The following is an 18,869-nucleotide window of genomic DNA, read 5'->3' as shown; positions in this document are numbered from 1 at the left end:
AGCACCGATCTAACTGTATAGCCATTGTGGCACTTGTCCCTCTGCAGTGCAATTTCTCCATCTAAAGGCACTCACTGAGCTCTGCACCTGTTTCCCCAGCCCCAAGGACAATGCAGGCAGATTTACTGAATGAATGATTATCAGCACCAGTGGGACTTCTCAGCTATGGAAAACTACACGTTAGGAGGCATCAGAACGGCAATATAGAGTTTCAGCAGGTTATTTTAGTTTATAAAGATTCAGATATCATTATTTCCTCTCCCTGCCTTTTTTCTTTCCAATCTAGTTAATCCTATTTGTTCTACCGTCTACACTCCAAAGCAATGGTAAATTTGAACTTCTTTTCTTCAATTTTTTAAATAAAGATTTTATTCATGAGACATACAGAGAGGGAGAGACACAGGCAGAGGGAGACGCAGGTTCCCTGTTGGAGCCCAATGCGGAACTCAGTCTCAGGACCCCAGTATCACATCCTGAGCCAAAGGCAGACGCTCACCCACTGAGACACCCAGGTGCCCCTTCTTTAACTTTTCAAAAAATGTGTTATGCTTTCTTGCCCTCTTACCCTTTTTATTTGCTTAAACTTTTTTTGTGCACACATAAAGGTGCATACAATATACATACATAGCTTAATGAATAAAATGATTATACATGTAACTACCTTCTAGATTGAGAAATAGAACAGTCAACTCCTTCCCCCTTCAAAAATGTCCCACTGTCCTTCACTTTAGATCACTTTTTGGGGAGAGTATAGGAAAATCTCACAGAATTTTTGGCATTAGCCCCTGAATTCACATGCCTGAGTGATCCTGGGCCAGGCCAAAAAAAAAGAGACACCAGGTTGAATCACATATTGTACACCTGAAACTAATATAACACCATATGCGAACTATACTGGAATTAAAATTTAAAAATAAAACAAGCATTAGAGATTGGGACGGGCACAGGAAGAGGCATCAAGATGTCAGAGTATATGTGTACTTGTATCTGTGAGCATGTGTGAGGAAATGCCCACACACACCACGTTTGAAGCAATCCTAAAAGGTAGGATAAACCTGTACTTCTAGTGGTAAATATTTTCAAAACAAAAGCATGTTTTTACTAAGCAGACACAGTACTCTGCTGCTCCTGCCTTAAACCATACCTTAATAGGAAACCGTGTAATTTTCACTACACAAGTTTCAAAAACAGTATGAATTTACTGTCAAAAACAAAACAGTATCAATTACCTTCAACCCCATTGTGAGAAGGAAAGATGCTCTAAGGTACAAGGTGGCATTACGGGGTTGCATGATCCCGGCTACCCAATAAGCTCATTCCTTTCAACCAGAACGGGGTTCTCTCAGCTCACAGCAGGCATCCACAGGGTAGCACAGATATGCTCTCTGAGTGAGAAAGCAACACCTTCTCACATACAACCCCCTGGAGAGAGATGGGGAGTGGGAGGGAGGAGGGCTTTACACCTGCGAACTCCTAATTCCATCAGCACTAGGGCTGGGAAAAACAGCACATATTTAAAAAAAAAAAAAAAAAAAAAAGAAGGATTCCTGATAAAGCCAGTCACTTTCAAAGAAGGATCTTCTTAAACCATTTTTTCTTAGAAAATGAGTAAGTGTAATGATTCAACATATAGGTCTTTGTCTTCCTAATGGACTTAGTCAAACCCTAATGACTGCGTAAGTAAAGTGCTTTATTTAAAGGGCAGCTGTCAGAAGTCTTATTCTACTTGGTAGGAAAACACTATAAGCACAAAGTGTCACATTAAGTCATCTCAACTTTAAGGCATATCTGTCACTGGGCCGTTAGATAATCAAAATGACCACTAAAAATAGAACAGAGCTATCTCCAATGGGACAGACATAAGCCACCTCAATCCTCAGCAACTCCTGTGAGATGTGACCTGGGATGCACATGTGTTTTGCATACCACTGAATATCCATCTAAAGGTAGCCATATGTTTTCAGTTTTTATTGTATGTCCTATTCAGGCTAGGAAACAAAGTAATCAACAGACATATAACTCTGGGCCCATCATGAAAATCTAGTTAGCTGACTAGCTGCCTGGGGTCTGGGGGGAAAGAACTGTTCTCCAGGTCTAAATGGACTGCTGCTCGCACTGAAATTCCATGAGTTTCATGATGAACCTCTTGATTTTTTTTTTTTTTTTTCAATTTCCTCATCACCAAAAGTAAGCCAGCTTTGTCTGTCAAGATGCCCAGGCTGTGTGGCAGTGGTGTCAAAGGCTGCCATTTGCTTGAAGGCACTGCCATCTGTGGCAGCAAAACATTTTGTCTCCGGAAAATAAACACATCTGCCTTTGCCAGTGTCCTCCCACTGTGTCGCCCATCTGGAGCAGGTGAGCTGGAAGGCAAGACTAGGCATGGGTGAGACGGAGGTGAACAGGGGAGACACGGCCTCAAGGGAGATGGCACATGGAGGAAGAAGGTAATGCTGTGTCATGTCACATCCTGCTAACCCCATTTGACAAAAAGCATGTGAAATTACCCTTGTTAGGGATATTTTAATCATATGTAACAAATGGTTAATCGTGTTTAGAGGACAAGACCTGCAAAGCCAAGGTTTCACCAGGGCCATCTGCTCACCATGTCACATGACCTCACTGATACCAATAAACAGATGATGTCTTTGTGACACCCACCAAAGGCAAGAGGACAATAACTCTAGGGGTCAGATTAGAGGCTCAAAGCAACCAGGATTCTTCTAGGACACACTATACATGCCTACTATAAGCCAGATGTAACACACTCAAATTCAGGCCAGGGTTTTGGGACAAGTCATGGTCACTTCTAGAAATGACTAATACTTGAAATTCTTTCTGACATATTGTTTCCCTGAAAAAATGAATTTAAGTCTGGTTATGGTCTTGACATTAGATCTTTAAGTTATACCATTTGGAGTCTAGAAGATACTATTAAATTTCCAATCAAATTCCTTCTTTATCCCAAGGTTTTTTTCAATTCTCTCTCAGGGAAGCTAGTACTAAACCTTCTGAAACAGAGCTCTTTCAATTACACCACTGGTTTTCAAACTTTGGTGGGAAGGGGACAGCAAAGCTGCTTTTATCAAATAAAATTTTACATGGAACCTCAACATATAAAATAAATAATAGTGCTGATCTATGTGAAGCAGAGCTAAAGTTTTACCATACTGGTCTTCCTTGGTGACTTTCCTGAGGCAGCTTCAGGAATCTGTGATCCTGGAGCCCCGGGATCGAGTCCCACGTCGGGCTCCCGGCATGGAGCCTGCTTCTCCTCCCGCCTGTGTCTCTGCCCCCCTCTCTCTTTCTATGTCTATCATGAATAAATAAATAAAATCTTTTTAAAAAATTATGTTATTATCCACCCAGATCTCCATTTTGCGTATGTAGAAACAGATATGAATCAGCCAAATCCGGTATCTTTGGGGAATGTGGAGTTTCATGGCAAGGTTTAGAGTAGAACACTGCCCTCTTTGGTATGTAATCTTCAGGGCTTTACTTGTTGGCCATAGTGTTCTCATAGAACCTTTTCTGCCAAGTACTTGGTAAGCCTTTGGTAATTTATCTTTTTATAGGGCTATATTTGTTAATATTTAGCACCTAAAAAATAGAAGTAAAATATATCAGCCAGCCTAGCGTAGTGGTTTTCAAACTCTGTTCCATGAAGCTGCCTCAGGAAAGTCACCAAGGAAGACCAGTATGGTAAAACTTTAGCTCTGCTTCACATAGATCAGCACTATTATTTATTTTATATGTTGAGGTTCCATGTAAAATTTTATTTGAAAAAAGCAGCTTTGCTGTTCCCTTCCCACCAAAGTTTGAAAACCAGTGGTGTAATTGAAAGAGCTCTGTTTCAGAAGGTTTAGTACTAGCTTCCATGCCGGGAGCCCGACGTGGGACTCGATCCCGGGGCTCCAGGATCACGCCCTGGGCCAAAGGCAGGCACTAAACTGCTGAGCCACCCAGGGATCCCTGGATAATAACATAGTTTTAGGGCATTCAAATACTACACCAAATATGCCACCTAATTAATTTCAAGCAAGAAACAGTCCCATTAACTTATCACTCCTCTTCTATAGTCCATTAATCAAATCATAAAGAGAACTTAAATAAGCATCATTGCAAACTATGCTTATAAGCCATTACAAAATTTTCAAAATAATCCTATTAAAAATCCAACTAGTTGGACAGCCTGGATGGCTCAGCAGTTTAGCGCTGCCTTCAGCCCAGGGCATGATCCTGGAGACCTGGGATTGAGTCCCACATCGGGCTCCCTGCACGGACCCTGCTTCTCTCCCTCTCCCTGTGTCTCTGCCTCTCGTTCTGTCATGAATAAATAAAATCTTTAAAAAATAAAAAACAAAAATTTTTAATGAAGGGCACCTGGGTGGCTCAGTTGGTTAAGTGTCTGCCTTCAGCTCAGGTCATGATCTCTGGGTCCAGGGACGGTACCAGCATCAGGTACCCTACTCAGCAAGGAGTCTGCTTCCCCCGCCCCTCCCCCCATGCTCATACACACACTCTCTCAAATAAATCAATAAAATCTTTAAAAACATTTATTTTAATGAAATTCCCTTCCAGTATATAAATATACAATAACATTTTCAGTGGTATCTATGGACCAACTAGATGACATTCACTCAGCAAACATTTACTAAACACCTACAATGAGTACCTATTTATATGTTACCCACATAATCCTATATGGAGATTTTTTTTTTTAAGATTTCATTATTTGAAAAAAGAAAAGATTTCATTATTTGAGAGAGAGAGAGAGAGAGAATGAGAATGTGTGTGTGTGTGCATGGGAGCTGGGGCGGGTGGTAAAGGGAGAGGAGAGAATCCCAAGCAGACTTCACACAGAGCATGGAGCTGGATACAGGGCCTGACCTCAGACTTCATGACCCCCAAGATTATGATTAGAGCCCAAATCAAGAATTAGATGCTCAACCAATTGAACCACTCAGTGCCCCCCTATATGGAGATCTTGACATTTTAATAAAACTGGAAATTTTATGCTTCCCCAAATGCACATATTTGTACCACTAGTCCAGTAAAGTAAGGAGACAGTATGAAAGAGGATGGTATTTGAAGTTAGAATCTTACCTCAGCCTTTGACAGGCTATATATGTGTCTTTGGTATACTTGGACACATACCAGAAATACTTAAGCTCTTTATTGACCAGTCTAAGTAGGCTTATAAGTAAAATGGGGATAACATTCATCTTATGGTGTCTAGTGAGCACTAAATAAGGTCACATATATAACTAGGTAGAGTAGCACTAGGAGAACCTCCTATGACAATGACATCTGCAATGTCCAATATAGTAGCCATTACCCACATGTGACTATTGAGCACTTGAAAAGTGGCTAATGTGAATGAGGAACCAAATTTTCTTATAGAAACAAAAGCTTATTTTTCATTCAAAGCCCAAGAGACTCTCACCTAGGAATTAAATTTAATTTTAAATTTAATTTAATTTAATTATTTTATTTAAAATTTTAATTGCCATTTATGACTAGTGGCTACCATAGTGGGATGTGTTGATCTAGAACAAAGCCTTGCGTAATAAATGATCAATGTTGCTTTATTTCTATCTTCCTTATCCATATCAATACTTTTTCTTTCTTTTTTTTTTTTAATACTTTTTCATATCTTCTTTACCAGCAAATACATTCAACTGAAATAGCACAACACAGAATCTCCCATAAGAAACTAACTTATAACTATTAAATTGCTTCTTCGGGACGCCTGGGTGGCTCAGTGGTTGAGCGTCTGCCTTTGGCTCAGGGCGTGATCCCAGAGTACAGGGATCAAGTCCCACATCAGGGTCCCTGTATGGAGCCTGCTTCTCCCTCTGTCTATGTCTCTCCCTCTCTGTGTGTCTCTCATGAACAAATAAAATCTTAAAAAATAAATAAATAATTTTTTTTCTTCAACCAAGGAGCAATAACAGCACTGAAACAAGTGATTAGTCATATGTGCCACACACTGTGCTAACAGCTTTGCAAGATTACTTCATTTACTATTTATAATAATTTTGTAAGTAAGTGCTATTATTTTGTAAATAGAAAAATTAAGTTAGAATCTGTCCAAAGACGCACAGCTAGTAAATCAGTGAGCTAACTCAGACAGTCTAGGGGCGCCTGGGTGTGGCTCAGGTGGTTAAGTATACAATTCCTGATTTTGGCTCAAGTCCTGATCTCAGAGGTCATGAGACTGAGCCTCGCAACTGCTCCATGCTCAGCACAGAATCAATCTGGTTTTCCTTCTCCCTTCCCCGGGCCCCTCCCGCTGCTCATTCTCTCTATCAAATAAAATAAAATAAATAAAATAAAATAAAAAATAAAATAAAATAAAATAAAATAAAATAAAATAAAATAAAATAAAATAAAATAAAATAAAATAAAATAAAATAAATAAAAAATAAAATAAAAAATAAAATAAAATAATAAAATAAAATAAAAAAATAAAATAAAATAAAATCTTTAAAAAAAAACAAAACACAAAAACCTCAGCAGCTTAAATCCAGGGACAGTGCTTAACCACAATGATAAACCTGCTTGCATTTTAAAGAACCAGTTTACAAAAAATTCATTATATACTCTGCAACAAATGTCCACCCAACCACATACCACCCCCAAACACACACCCCAAATTAGAAATCAGACAATTTGAGCTACAGACACAAAGTTATACATGGTAAGTGGCTGACCCAAAATAAGTCTCATGTACCAACTGATGTGACTGTATAAATGTACCAAATCTAGTGATTTCATACTTATTAGAAAATCACCTTTCTCCCCAGAATAAAAGGACTAAAATATAGGCTCATATTTTAGAGCTAACCATCTAACTTGATAGAAGGGTGTGGGAGCAGAGACTGGACTCAGAACCATAGGCAGAGGTAGTCAATATTTACTAGAGCCCTATGTCACGGTCTACAAGGGATATTTATCTGTTAAGACATCAAACATTTCTGCTAGGAGATTAACTAGATCCACTGCATTTGCATGAAGCACATTGCCACTCTTATCTCCATTCTAAAAGGAGCTTATTTCACTTAACATCTGCTGTATTTATGATAAAGTATTTATTGTGCCCAAAGCTGAAATTCTTATTCCAGTCCTGCCTGACAAGTCAGAGGAATATTTTACACAGCAAGCCACAGCATACTGTTTACCAAATGCCACAGGAATGTCTGAGCAGCAGAAAAGGTCGTATCTAACCCATTTTCCTCTCTCACAGAGCAGTGAACAAGGAAAGGCCACTGACCTTTAACCCAGATCAAAACAATGTAGGTATATCTCTAACTCTTCAAACCCCATGATTGTTATATTGCACAAGTCCCTGGGCCAAAGGTAGCACTGAGAAAAAGATAATCTATTTATTGAGAAGTTCTCAATCCAGTTATTAGGTACTAGAAAATAAACTGTTTTAAAGAGTTGTAATAAGAAACTTTAAAAAAATAACATCTGTACGTGTTTAGATTTCTGTCATAACTCAGCTTAAGCGAGTGCAGATAAAACTAAAACCATAATAAAAACATGAATACCATTGATGTTCCAGCAACACTACTGAAAAACCAATGTGAGGCAGATAAGTCAAGCAATTACAGCACCATTAGTGTAGCGGTCTGACCTGCTGTGTGACCTGGAGCTAGTCCCTTTGCCACTTTATGCCATTTCATTCCGTATCAGTGATAGAGAACTGACTACTATATCTCAGTGGAATAGTGAGTAGATTAAATTATTAAGCAAAATGCTTAGGGCAAAAGTCATATGAATGTTAAGTATTATGATTTACAAGCATTCATTTTCCTAGCACTCCTGTGGGGTTAGGAAGTTATCTCGATTACATAGATGAGTAAACAGGCACAGGGGGTAAGGTCACGTGGTAAGGCTCCATTCACTTAGTCCCAGTGGGAAGGGAATAATACACACCTTTAGCAATCATATGCACTTTCTTGGCACATCCTACACAGTCTTTAATACAAGTTCTTAACTTGATGCTGCCATCTTTTAACATACTGTTGATGGAACAAAAACAGCTCTACGATAGCAACAAGGCCAAAGCAAGTGAAGATGAATAATTCTGTGTGCTTTGGCAAGAATAATCACAGAAAGACACATAATCTCAAGATGAAATTTGCATTGTTATTTTCAAAGTTTCGCCCCCACTGCCATGTAAGAACCTTCAGCCACAGGAATTAAGGAACATGGTTTGCTATGAAAACACTTTGGAAAAAAAAAAAAAAAGTTTAAAGGCTTTCATAGGCCTTCATGTTGGTGTGCTCCATCCAAATTCTCTAGGGAAGTGTACATTTGCCCTTTGGGATTTAATTAGCAACTACACAGAAAAAGAAAACAAATCCAAAGAGACTTAAGAATGAACAAGTACTAAGGAGAAGGGTGTAGGAAGTCCAAAAAAAGGTAAAAATACTTTTCTTTGTATAATAATAATATAGAAAAAGCACTGTAATTTTTCTACCGTCACATAAGGCTGCTTGCTATATTGCTTACCCGACTCCGAAGACAGTCAGCCAAGTTTCGGCGCGTGAAATTAGCTGCTGCTGTGGGAGACAATTCGTAACCTGGTACAAGAGATAAATAGTCATACTTAAAGTAAACCAGAAGGAGTAACAGCACCCCAAACCATTCCACTACTCCTTTTCTCACATCTTTCCACTCCCTGTACACCCAGAGTACATGAAGTACACAGAATGAGGAGTACAATCCTACTTCTTATCCCTTTTCCCACTCAACAGCTGTGAAATAGCTGGTTAACACCAACAGTAATTCCTGGTCACAACACAGAACCAAGGTAACTATTGCATGGTGAGAGCAAATGCACAGCCTTGCTTAAGCTGTTCATTCATCAACAGACTGGTTTCCTCTATAGAAGGAAGGGGGTACAAATATATAGGTATTGGGAAAAAAAGAAAGAAGTCACAAGATGCTGATTTTTTTTAATCATTTTCTTTTTTAAAAAATGTATTTATTTATTTATTTATTCATGAGAGACAGAGAGAGAGAGAGAGAGAGAGAGAGGCAGATACACAGGCAGAGGGAGAAGCAGGCTCCATGCAGGGAGCCCGACGTGGGACTCGATCCTGGGTCTCCAGGATCAGGCCCTAGGCTGCAGGCGGCGCTAAACCGCTGAGCCATCCAGGGTGCCCAAGATACTGATTTTTAAAGTTTATTTTAAAAGAATATTGGGGGGCAGCCCTGGTGGCCCAGCGGTTTAGCACCGCCTTCAGCTCAGGGCCTGATCCTGGAGTCCCCGGATCGAGTCCCACGTCGGGCTCCCTGCATGGAGCCTGCTTCTCCCTCTGCCTGTGTATCTGCCTCTCTCTGTGTGTGTCTCTCATGAATAAATAAATAAAATCTTTAAAAAAAAATAAAAAGAATATTGGGAAAAGAGAGGCTGGAAGTTGGGGTTGCCTCAGGGTCATACTTCATATGGTTTTCTTTAAAAAAAAGTTTGTTAAATATGATTTTCAAAAATACAAGCAATAGAAAAAAAGTTTCCATCACTATCAACATTTTAAAAAATAGATATCTCAAGCATAAAACCTAAAGTTGCAATGGCAACAAAACTATAGCCCAGAGGGATGCCATCACATGTGCGTTTAATGATGCACTCACTCTGGAACTTAGCCCCCACCCCTAGTAAAATGGGACCAGAGCCAAAAGCCATGAATGACCCACAATTGAGCAGACCCATGCAGAAAATGTCACTTTGGAAAGACCAACAGCATGTGGTTAAGTTGTTCCCTACAACATTTCAAACACCTGTGTTACAGCAGATATGATTTAGGTTAAAATTCTAACAAATATTTATTGAACAGCAGCTATATTTCAGGGTCTATGCCAGGTGCTTCCATAGTTTACTGTATTTCATCCTTACAACCAGTCTATTACTGCATATAAATCATAATGCAAGCAACTCTGAACAAGCAGGAAATACTTTACAATTCTATACCTAATCCCCTAAATACCACTAAGGATTTGATAGTTATCTGACAAGCAGAAAAGGTCTGATGCCTATTTACATAGAGACTTTTCCTCCCTTCCCTTAACTCAGTTCTTGACCTTTAATATGCGTAACAACTGCTACGTAGGGTAGGGTTACACACACAAAACAACACTGACAGGTAATTTAAGAGATTTTTTTTAAGTTGTGTTTTTTTTTAAGATTTTATTTATTTATGAGAGAGAGAGAGAGAGAGAGAGACAGGCAGAGGGAAATCAGTCTCCACGCAGGAAGCCCGATGTGGGACTCGATCCTGGCTCTCCAGGATCAGGCCCTGGGCTGAAGGCAGCGCAAAACCTCCGAGCCACCGGTGCTGTCCAATTTAAGAGATTTTAAAGGCAATTTTAACCATACACGATTTTTATTTTGTGCAGAGTTTAAACCATGACAGGGGATCCCTGGGTGGCGCAGCGGTTTGGCGCCTGCCTTTGGCCCAGGGCGCGATCCTGGAGACCCGGGATCGAATCCCACATCAGGCTCCCGGTGCATGGAGCCTGCTTCTCCCTCTGCCTGTGTCTCTGCCTCTCTCTCTCTGTGACTATCATAAATAAATAAAAATTAAAAAAATAAAATAAATAAATAAATAAAATAAACCATGACAGCCATGCAACATGCAACCCTCTCAACTCTTGTTTACTATCCTTTCCTCACCCAAGAGAGGGCAGTGAAATATTGCTGTAGCTATACTGTATTTGAGAAACATTGGCATCCCTCATCTGCCATGTAGGCACAAAGTTGAACCACTGAAAAATAATTTTTGAAACATTCTCAACTTGCTTAAACCTAAGTGCCACATGCTTTAGGTTCTTTTTTCATCTGAGTTCTCTGTGGTACTAGCCAGAGTGCTTAATAGAGAGGAGACCCTCAAACTGGAACTGAACGCATGATGCTAAATTTGCTGCCTAAAATCTATATAGATGAGTCCTATCTAGCCATTTTATACAATTATACTCAAATTAAGTTCTTTTACGGTTCCACATACCAGTGCTGTGTATAAGTGTATTAAACTGTGAAGTAAGCAACTGAAGGTCCTTTCTGCTAGGGTGTCACGATAAACTTTCCTGGATCACATGGCCAGTGGTTAGTGTCATTTGATAGTGAGGCTTTCTCTAATGAGGATATCCAGTGAGGAATCCTCTAATGAGGATTGGAGCTCATTAGCCCCAGAAAGAACTCACAAAAATCCTAATTATCTTTCTGAACAAGAATCTACCTAAAAGGCAAGGTACTCTTCTATGACAGTAAATCTCCCACAATTACAGAGTTTTAAGTTTACAAACTTTTATAATTCATTAATATAAATATAATTCATTAATATTATTATCCCATTTTAGATGTGAGGCAAATAAAGACCCAGGGAGGCTAAGTGACTTGTCACATTATAAAAAGTAAAACCAAGTTTAGCTGAAATCTTTTAGCTCTGAGGTTCAGATATACTTTGGCTCCAAAAACATCCTCCGAAATATCTAACACTTAAAAAGTCTGATACTACCATATTCATCTCCAAAGTAGCCCTCAAGTATCAGTGGTAAAATGGTTCCCTTTTCGACTCTGGGATTTTTGCAGAAAATCTTTAGGATCAGAAGGAGGATCTAGATAAAGTTTCAAAAGTAGGAAGAGTCAAATAAAAATATGACCACACTGGTCTGCTCATGTGTAGAATTGTCAGTAGAGCGTATTCTTTTTTTTAGTTCAAATTTAAAGAGGACTCAACCAAAGTTACATTCCAAGTATTACCCACCATTTCGCATCTTATAAAGTTGCACATTTTTCTGAATATATTCTGCAAACTGTACAGTGTCTCCAGCCTCTCCAACACATAGGAGTAAGATTTTTTCACTCATCTTAAACATCTTGTCATGATCTGCACAAAGAAAAAAATAGCGTTAAAAATTACCTCATCAAAAAAAAAAAATTACCTCATCAGAAATTTACTATTTTATAGGCAACCACAAACAGGTTGATCAATCACCATGTTGAATAATTTTACTAATCACTGTTTTTAGAAGACTTTAATGGGCAACTATGTTAATTATTCTCTTTCACGCTCCATGTTAAACGCACTGGCATATTGTATTAAGGTCAATCCCAGTTGGAGAATATATTTGAAAGCGGACAACTGAAAATACAGTTAAATGCGTTTGAAGGTGCTTGAAACACAAAAACTGAACCTTCAAAGAAACTGAAGGAATCAAGCCAATGGCTTGATCTTCAGGTTTATGATTTCAAAGCCCTGAAATGTCTCTACAAATACAAATGTTAGTTATTTTATTTATTTACACACAAAAGCACCTAAGAACCAGTGCTACAATGAAAATTAAGGATCACCTCGAGAAAGAACAAATCAACTTAGAATATAAATCAACTTTAAAGGTAAATCAACACCACTTCAAAAGCAAAGAGAAAATTAAAATGACTGCCAGAGCAAAAATTCTAACACTAATATTTTAACACTGAGCTATTTAAAAACACCTAAAACATCCCAATAGTCTACTCTTATCTAGTTGAACCAGACTCATTTAGATTACATAGATAAATATTCAAATAGCAACTAGTGCCTAAGGAAGAAAACTCCATATTCAGTCTGTAGTTTCAGAAAAAGCATAATTCTCCCTATCTCACTCTCACTTTTCATTTTTCAAATAGTACTGAATAATCTTCCCTGGGAGACATGTTTCCTGTCTGAAAGCTTATGAAATGTCAAAATCCCTTAATAGGATTTAAAGAACAAAATGTTACAAATATTCTACAAACATTTGAGAGTTGTAGAACCATAATACAGCTTCTTAAACTTTGGAAAAAACACATAAATTGTACCTGCAGATAGTATCAAACTGCCTTGAAACTCCTAAACAAACATACTTTTATTTGTTATAGGCTATGGAGACTCAAAGACTGTTAGAGTTTGCAAACTTGGTCATAACGAAAAAAAATTCACTTATGGATATACTATCTATGCAAAGAAAAAGGAGAAGAGTATTAACTGCCACTGGCATCTAACTTCTTGCCGGTGACAAGAGTATAGGCAATTTTTATTTCTTTCTTTCTGCTTTTTAGCATTTCCTAAAATGCCTATGCTAAATCTGTATCACTTTTTTAAGAACACATTACTTAGTAAGTTTTCATTGTTTGGGCAGCCTGGGTGGCTCAGTGGTTTAGTGCCGCCTTCAGCCCAGGACGTGGTGCCGAGGTCCTGGGATCAAGTGCCACATCAGGGTCCCTGGATGGAGCCTGCTTCTCCCTGTGTCTCTGCCTCTCTCTGTGTGTCTCTCATGAATAAATAAATAAAATCTTAAAAAAAAAAAGTTTTCATTGTTTTAATAATGAGGAAAAAAGCTGTTTTTATTTTGGAAAGAAGAAAGTTTGTTTACAAAGAACTAATGTCACACTTAGAAGAAATGTTAAAATTCTAGGCAGTAAACTGTTTTGAAGTAAACTATTTTAAGGTCATTTTGAAATGAACTTATTAATACAAAGCCAAAGTGTTTTTTAAACATTTATCATGTGTCTAGTGAGTAATAAAGGGATATATTATACATACTAATGGCTCCTGAGGAAACAGCCTGCATAGCACTAGGGAATTTCTGATCCTTGACAAGGAACTTAGAAGATCCACATAGATGAAACAAATGGACAACAAACTGAACAACATCAGTAAACAATACTGTGAAAAGGCCAACTGCACTAGAACCCAAAAGACCTTGGTTATTTTTATTTTTTTAAGTAGGCTCTGCAACCAAGGTGGGTCTTGAACTCATGACCCCAAGGATCAAGAGTTGCATGCTCCACATACTGAGCCAGCCAAGTGCCCCAATAGACCTTCGTTATAATCTGGCCTCAGCACTATGTACTTGGGCCCTAGTTTCCAAAAATTTTAAATGGTTATACTATCACCCCTACCTAACTCATAGTTAGGGAAAACTGTACATGTATAATATTATTACCTAGCATGTGTAGTTCAGATTACACCTGCTGTATGAATTCAGGGAAAAAAACACTCTGTGTGGGTTTAAATGCTCTGAGTAATTTAAAACAGACCAGGAGACCAGAGACATGAAATATAGCATATAACCAAACTGAAGACTTGGGGCACTTGCATAAGCAAGCAATCTCTGGGAAATATCTTCCCTATATCAAAATATCTTAAAAAGTGATGAGAAAAAAAAAAATCAAAGTATCATCCTTATTTTATACTCAGAAAACAAAAAAAATCCCAAAAGGTTTACTCATTTTCAGCATTCTTGCTTAACCTACAAGTTCCTTCATGAAACGAAAGGTAGGAAAAGGTCCTCATGGAATCCTAAAGCTCCTATCATAAAACATTTTATACCAGAAAAGACAATAGGGAAAATTAGAGTTGAGTGGAATTATTTCCAACCACTTTTCAAGAACTAACTCAAATTCATCTTTTTTCCACACCACAGTGATCTTTCTTTCCTCTAAATACCCTTAGGCTTTAATCCTGAAATCAGTAGTTGAAAAATTAACCTAATACTGACTAATGAAACTTCTTTTATCATACAAAATCATTTTGTGGTACTTATTTCCTTGTCTTCTTTCTTTTTTAAAAGATTTTATTTATTTATAGGAGAGAGAGCGAGCGCGCGCACAATCAAGAGGAGCAGCAGAGGCAGAGAGAGAAGCAAGCTCCCTGGGAAGCAGGGAGCCCCACATGAAGCTTGATTCCAGGACCCTGGTAACATGACCTGAGCTGAAGCCAGACACCCAACCTGTCCCTATTTCCTCGTTTTCTTAATGCCTTAGACCCCTGTATGGATTATATAGAATAGTGGTAAAGGTACTGACGTGGTTATTGTGCTACCTGCTAAAATCACCTGTATTATCGAAGGTCTTAGGTTTCAAAATGGACAGACTTACCCTCAAAACAAATGGACTCCTTTAGAAAGCAGGATCTACAAATAAAATCTCTACGAATTGATCACGGAATTACATAAAGTCATTTGACTTGAGGAATAATCCATACCATAAATGTCTACCAAACCATTTCCAGGCCTCTCTCTTCTTCAGGTATCACAGAACTCCAGCAAAGTCCCTCAGAGTGCTTTCCATCTCCCCAAGTGATGACAGCCTGACAATCAGATGCCTGTCACTTATAAAAGCAGTCATGGACACTTACTTCAGAAAATCCCAGATTTAGTAATTTTTCTTTACTTAAACCAAAGATGAATCATAACCTGCCCTCAAAGCTTTCCCTAGTCTTGGGACGCCTGGGTGGCCCAGCGGTTGAGCGTTTGCCTTCAGCTCGTGACCCCGGGGTCCTGGGATCGAGTCCCCACTGGGCTCCCTGCATGGAGCCTGCTTCTCCCTCTGCCTGTGTCTCTGCCTCTCTCTGTGTCTCTCATGAATAAATAAAATCTTAAAAAAAAAAAGAGCTTTCCCTAATCTCTACAATCAAAAAGAATCTCTTCTTCCTCTGAATTACCTAAACACTATCTTCTTCCTCTGTGCTGAGTTTTTTTTATATGCAGCAAAATTTCCTAGCTTGCACTATAATAATTCGTATACACATCTGAGTGTCTTATTAAACTGTAACTTTAAAGAGAACAGTCCACATCTTCTTCTTTGCATCCCTTCAGAAGCCAGCACCGTAATGGGCAACACAGGTGCTCAAAGTCTATTGGCCAAATAAACATTAAGCCACCTGAGCCAAAGTAGAATACTTTTTCAACAGGAGCATGTCTATGATCCATCATGAAAACACACTCTTAGATTTCACAGGAAACAACCGAGATCTTTAAAAAAAAAAAAAAAAAAAAAACCTAAGTATTGGGACTCCTGAGTGGCTGGCTCAGCGGCTGAGCATCCGTCTTTGGCTCAGGGCATGATCCCAGGGTCCTGGGATGGAATCCCATGTTGGGCTCCCTGCATGGAGCCTGCTTCTCCCTATGCCTGTGTCTCTGCACCCCCCCCCCATGAATAAATAAAATCTTTAAAAAAATTATTAAGTCTGGCCTATGGGGAGACAGTATACTATAGTAGCTACCAGCAAAAAGGTCAGAGTCAAACTGCGTGGTGTGAATCTGGGTTCTGCCTCCCGTGGCCTTAGGCGAGTTTCTTCCCCCTGGGCCTCAGCACGAACACCTGTAAAATGAGATGATCGTGCCTATCTTAATAGGTTAAATGAAGGGATCTCTGGGTGGCTCAGGGGTTGAGCATCTGCCTTCAGCTCAGGTCGTGACCCTGGGGTCCCTGGGATGGAGTCCCACGTTGCGCTCCCTGCGTGGAGCCTGCTTCTCCCTCTGCCTGGGTCTCTGCTTCTGTGTGAGTCTCATGAATAAATAAATAAAATTTTATTTAAAAAAAAAAAAAGGGTTAAATGAATTCATGTAAATCGGGCAACCGGGGTGGCTCAGCGGTTTAGCGCCGCCTGCAGCCCAGGGTGTGACCCCAGGGTCCTGGGGTCGAGACCCACCATCGGGCTCCCTGCATGGAGCCTGCTTCTCCCTCTGCCCGAGTCTCTGCCTCTCTCTCTCTCTGAATAAATAAATAAATCTTTAAAAAAAATAAAAACGAATTCATGTAAATCACTTAAGACCCCACCTGTTACCCAGGCGCGTAGCCGCACTGCTGCCCCCTATGCGTCGCTCCGCTAAGCCCGGCGCCGGACTTCCTGCACCCTAAGGCTCCAGTCCCCGAACTCCACTGGGACACTTGGCAGCCGGCGGTGCCCACGGCCTCGGCGTCCCCAGGAGCCCCCCGCCCGCCCGTTTCCCTCGTTACGAGCGACCACAACAGGAAGACGTTATCAGAGGTGCGGGGACCAGGGAGCCTGGCGCCCCGCGGGGTCCCCCCCATCCCCCTCCCGCGGCCTTCCCCCTCCCTCCCCTCGCCCAGGCCCGGCCGGGCCTCCCCGCCTCCTCGCACCGTCCTTCATCTGGACAATACTGCTGGCGGCCACCTGGTCGGAGGCGACGAGGACGTAGTCGGGGCCCTGGATGCCGATGAGGTACTCCATGGCGGCGGAGGCGACGGCCCGGCGCGCCGGGCTCCGCTGCGGCTTCTGGCCTCGCCGGTGAGACAGCACCGCCGGCCGGAGATCCCGCGCGACCGCCCGGGAACGCCGGCGCCTTCGGATGACGCATGACTCTCGCGAGAGGTGGGGGAGTGGGCGGGGCCTCAGGCGCCGGGAGCTCCGCGCTCGCCCCCGGGTTGCCTTGGGTGACGCCGCGTGTCCTCGTACGCTGAGCTTAAACCCGACGTGGGGGTGACGTCACGAGCTGCACGGGAAGCGCCGAGCACGCGTGGGTGCCGAGAAGGCACGTCCCTACGAGGCGGTAAAGTGCCTCCGGAAAGTCCCTCCGTCCGTGCTTCGCAGAAGTGTTCCGGTTCACTATCTGAGCGCGGAGGCTAATTGCAAAAGCTCGACTGACACTTGTCCCCACTGCAGATTATGTGCACTTGTTACTTCTGGTGAAGAGCGACTCGAAGGGAGGACTCTTACTTTATTTTAGACTTACCTGCATTGCATGCGTGTTTGCAATTCTCCTCTAGCGCTCCTCTCTTTTAAATAGGGCCAAGCAAAAAAAAAAAAAAAAAATAGGGCCAAGCATCGTTTGCATGTTTTTGCAATGCTCCTGGAGCGCTCCTCTCTTTTAAACAGGGGCAAGCATCGTTTGCGTGTTTTTGCACTGCTACTGCAGCGCTCCTCTCTTTTAAATAGGGGCAAGCATGACCATCTCTTTGTATCTTGCAGCCATTCTGGGGAAATCTGAAATACTCCCTGATTGGTTCCGGACACTCACAATTTGGCCTTCCCAGCTTCCTGGGAAATGGCAAAACAGTTGCAATTCCAGTTCCAACACTACTGTGCGATTCATTTGCTTCTGCAGAAATCTGCAGTCCTCTCACTCCCTTCAGAACGTTTCTTCCAGCTCCCGGCCTGTGAAGGAATGCAGAGCCTGAGGAGTTAGGGGCAGTCCATCTATCATGGGCTGGATGCTGGATGCCAGGGGCAAGTGAGGTCATTAAGTCAGCCATACCGCTAAAAACACAGATGCATCCATCATCCTAGAAAGATTATTTTCTCTTTTTTAAAGATTTTATTTATGAGAGACACAGAGGCAGAGACACAGGCAGAGGGAGGAGCAGGCTCCATACGGGGAGCCCGACCTGGGACTCGATCCAGGGTCTCCAAGATCACACCCTGGGCCGAAGGCAGATGCTCAACCACTGAGCCACCCAGGGAACCCTTCATTTAACCTTTTAAATAGGCATGATCATCTCCTTTCATTTTTTTAAAAGATTTTATTTATTTATTCATGACAGAGAGAGGCGGAGACACAGGCATAGGGAGAAGCAGGCTCCATGCAGGGAGCCCCACATGGGACTGGATCCCGGGACCCCAGGGTCACACCCTGGGCCCAAGGTGGCGCTAAACCCCTGAGCCACCCTGGCTGCCAAAAAGATTCTTTTCTTAAACTCCACTGTGAAAGAAGTCTCCTGAGTCTCTCTCCCGCCCCCTTTCTTTGTGTGTTTGTATATTTTTTTAATTGCAAAAAGTACACAGTTGTACTATACACACAAATCATACAGAAGAAATACAGAGTTAAATCTCTCTCCTCCTCCCACCAGAGGTAACTGGTAACTACCCACCAGATATCTGTATCCTTCCAGACCTTTTTTCCCCCCTTTGTACATACCAATATTCATTCATTCATTCATTCATTCATTCATTCACAAAAACTGCAGCATGCTGAATTGGAAAATCCAAGTTTTAAAATGTACCCCCTTGCCGCCCAAAAGACCCAATGATCTTTTAAGCTGTATCTTCCCTCTTCCTCCCAGGAAATTCCCTCTAGTTAAGTCACACTAGAGA

General features: G+C 41.0%; 1 protein-coding gene across 2 annotated transcripts in view; it reads right to left on the bottom strand.

Annotated features, from left to right (window-relative positions):
- Window positions 1–17,151, bottom strand: part of PSMB2 (proteasome 20S subunit beta 2) — a 33,600-nt gene extending 16,449 nt beyond the window's left edge. Inside the window, exons 1-3 of one of the 2 annotated variants that reach the window (XM_072771984.1) lie at window positions 16,953–17,151; window positions 11,775–11,897; window positions 8,521–8,591 (exon numbers count right to left, since the gene is read on the bottom strand). In XM_072771984.1, the coding sequence (XP_072628085.1) occupies window positions 8,521–8,591; window positions 11,775–11,897; window positions 16,953–17,136 (378 nt within the window). In that variant the 5' untranslated portion in view covers window positions 17,137–17,151. Of the gene's footprint in view, window positions 1–8,520; window positions 8,592–11,774; window positions 11,898–16,918 lie in introns of both variants that reach the window. The other variant, XM_072771985.1, reaches the window with a different exon arrangement.
- Between the last annotated feature and the right edge of the window lie 1,718 nt (window positions 17,152–18,869).

The sequence above is a fragment of the Canis lupus genome, chromosome 13, assembly GCF_048164855.1.
Source record: "Canis lupus baileyi chromosome 13, mCanLup2.hap1, whole genome shotgun sequence".
Classification (NCBI taxonomy): domain Eukaryota; kingdom Metazoa; phylum Chordata; class Mammalia; order Carnivora; family Canidae; genus Canis; species Canis lupus.
This window is presented reverse-complemented; position numbering and strand designations above follow the sequence as displayed.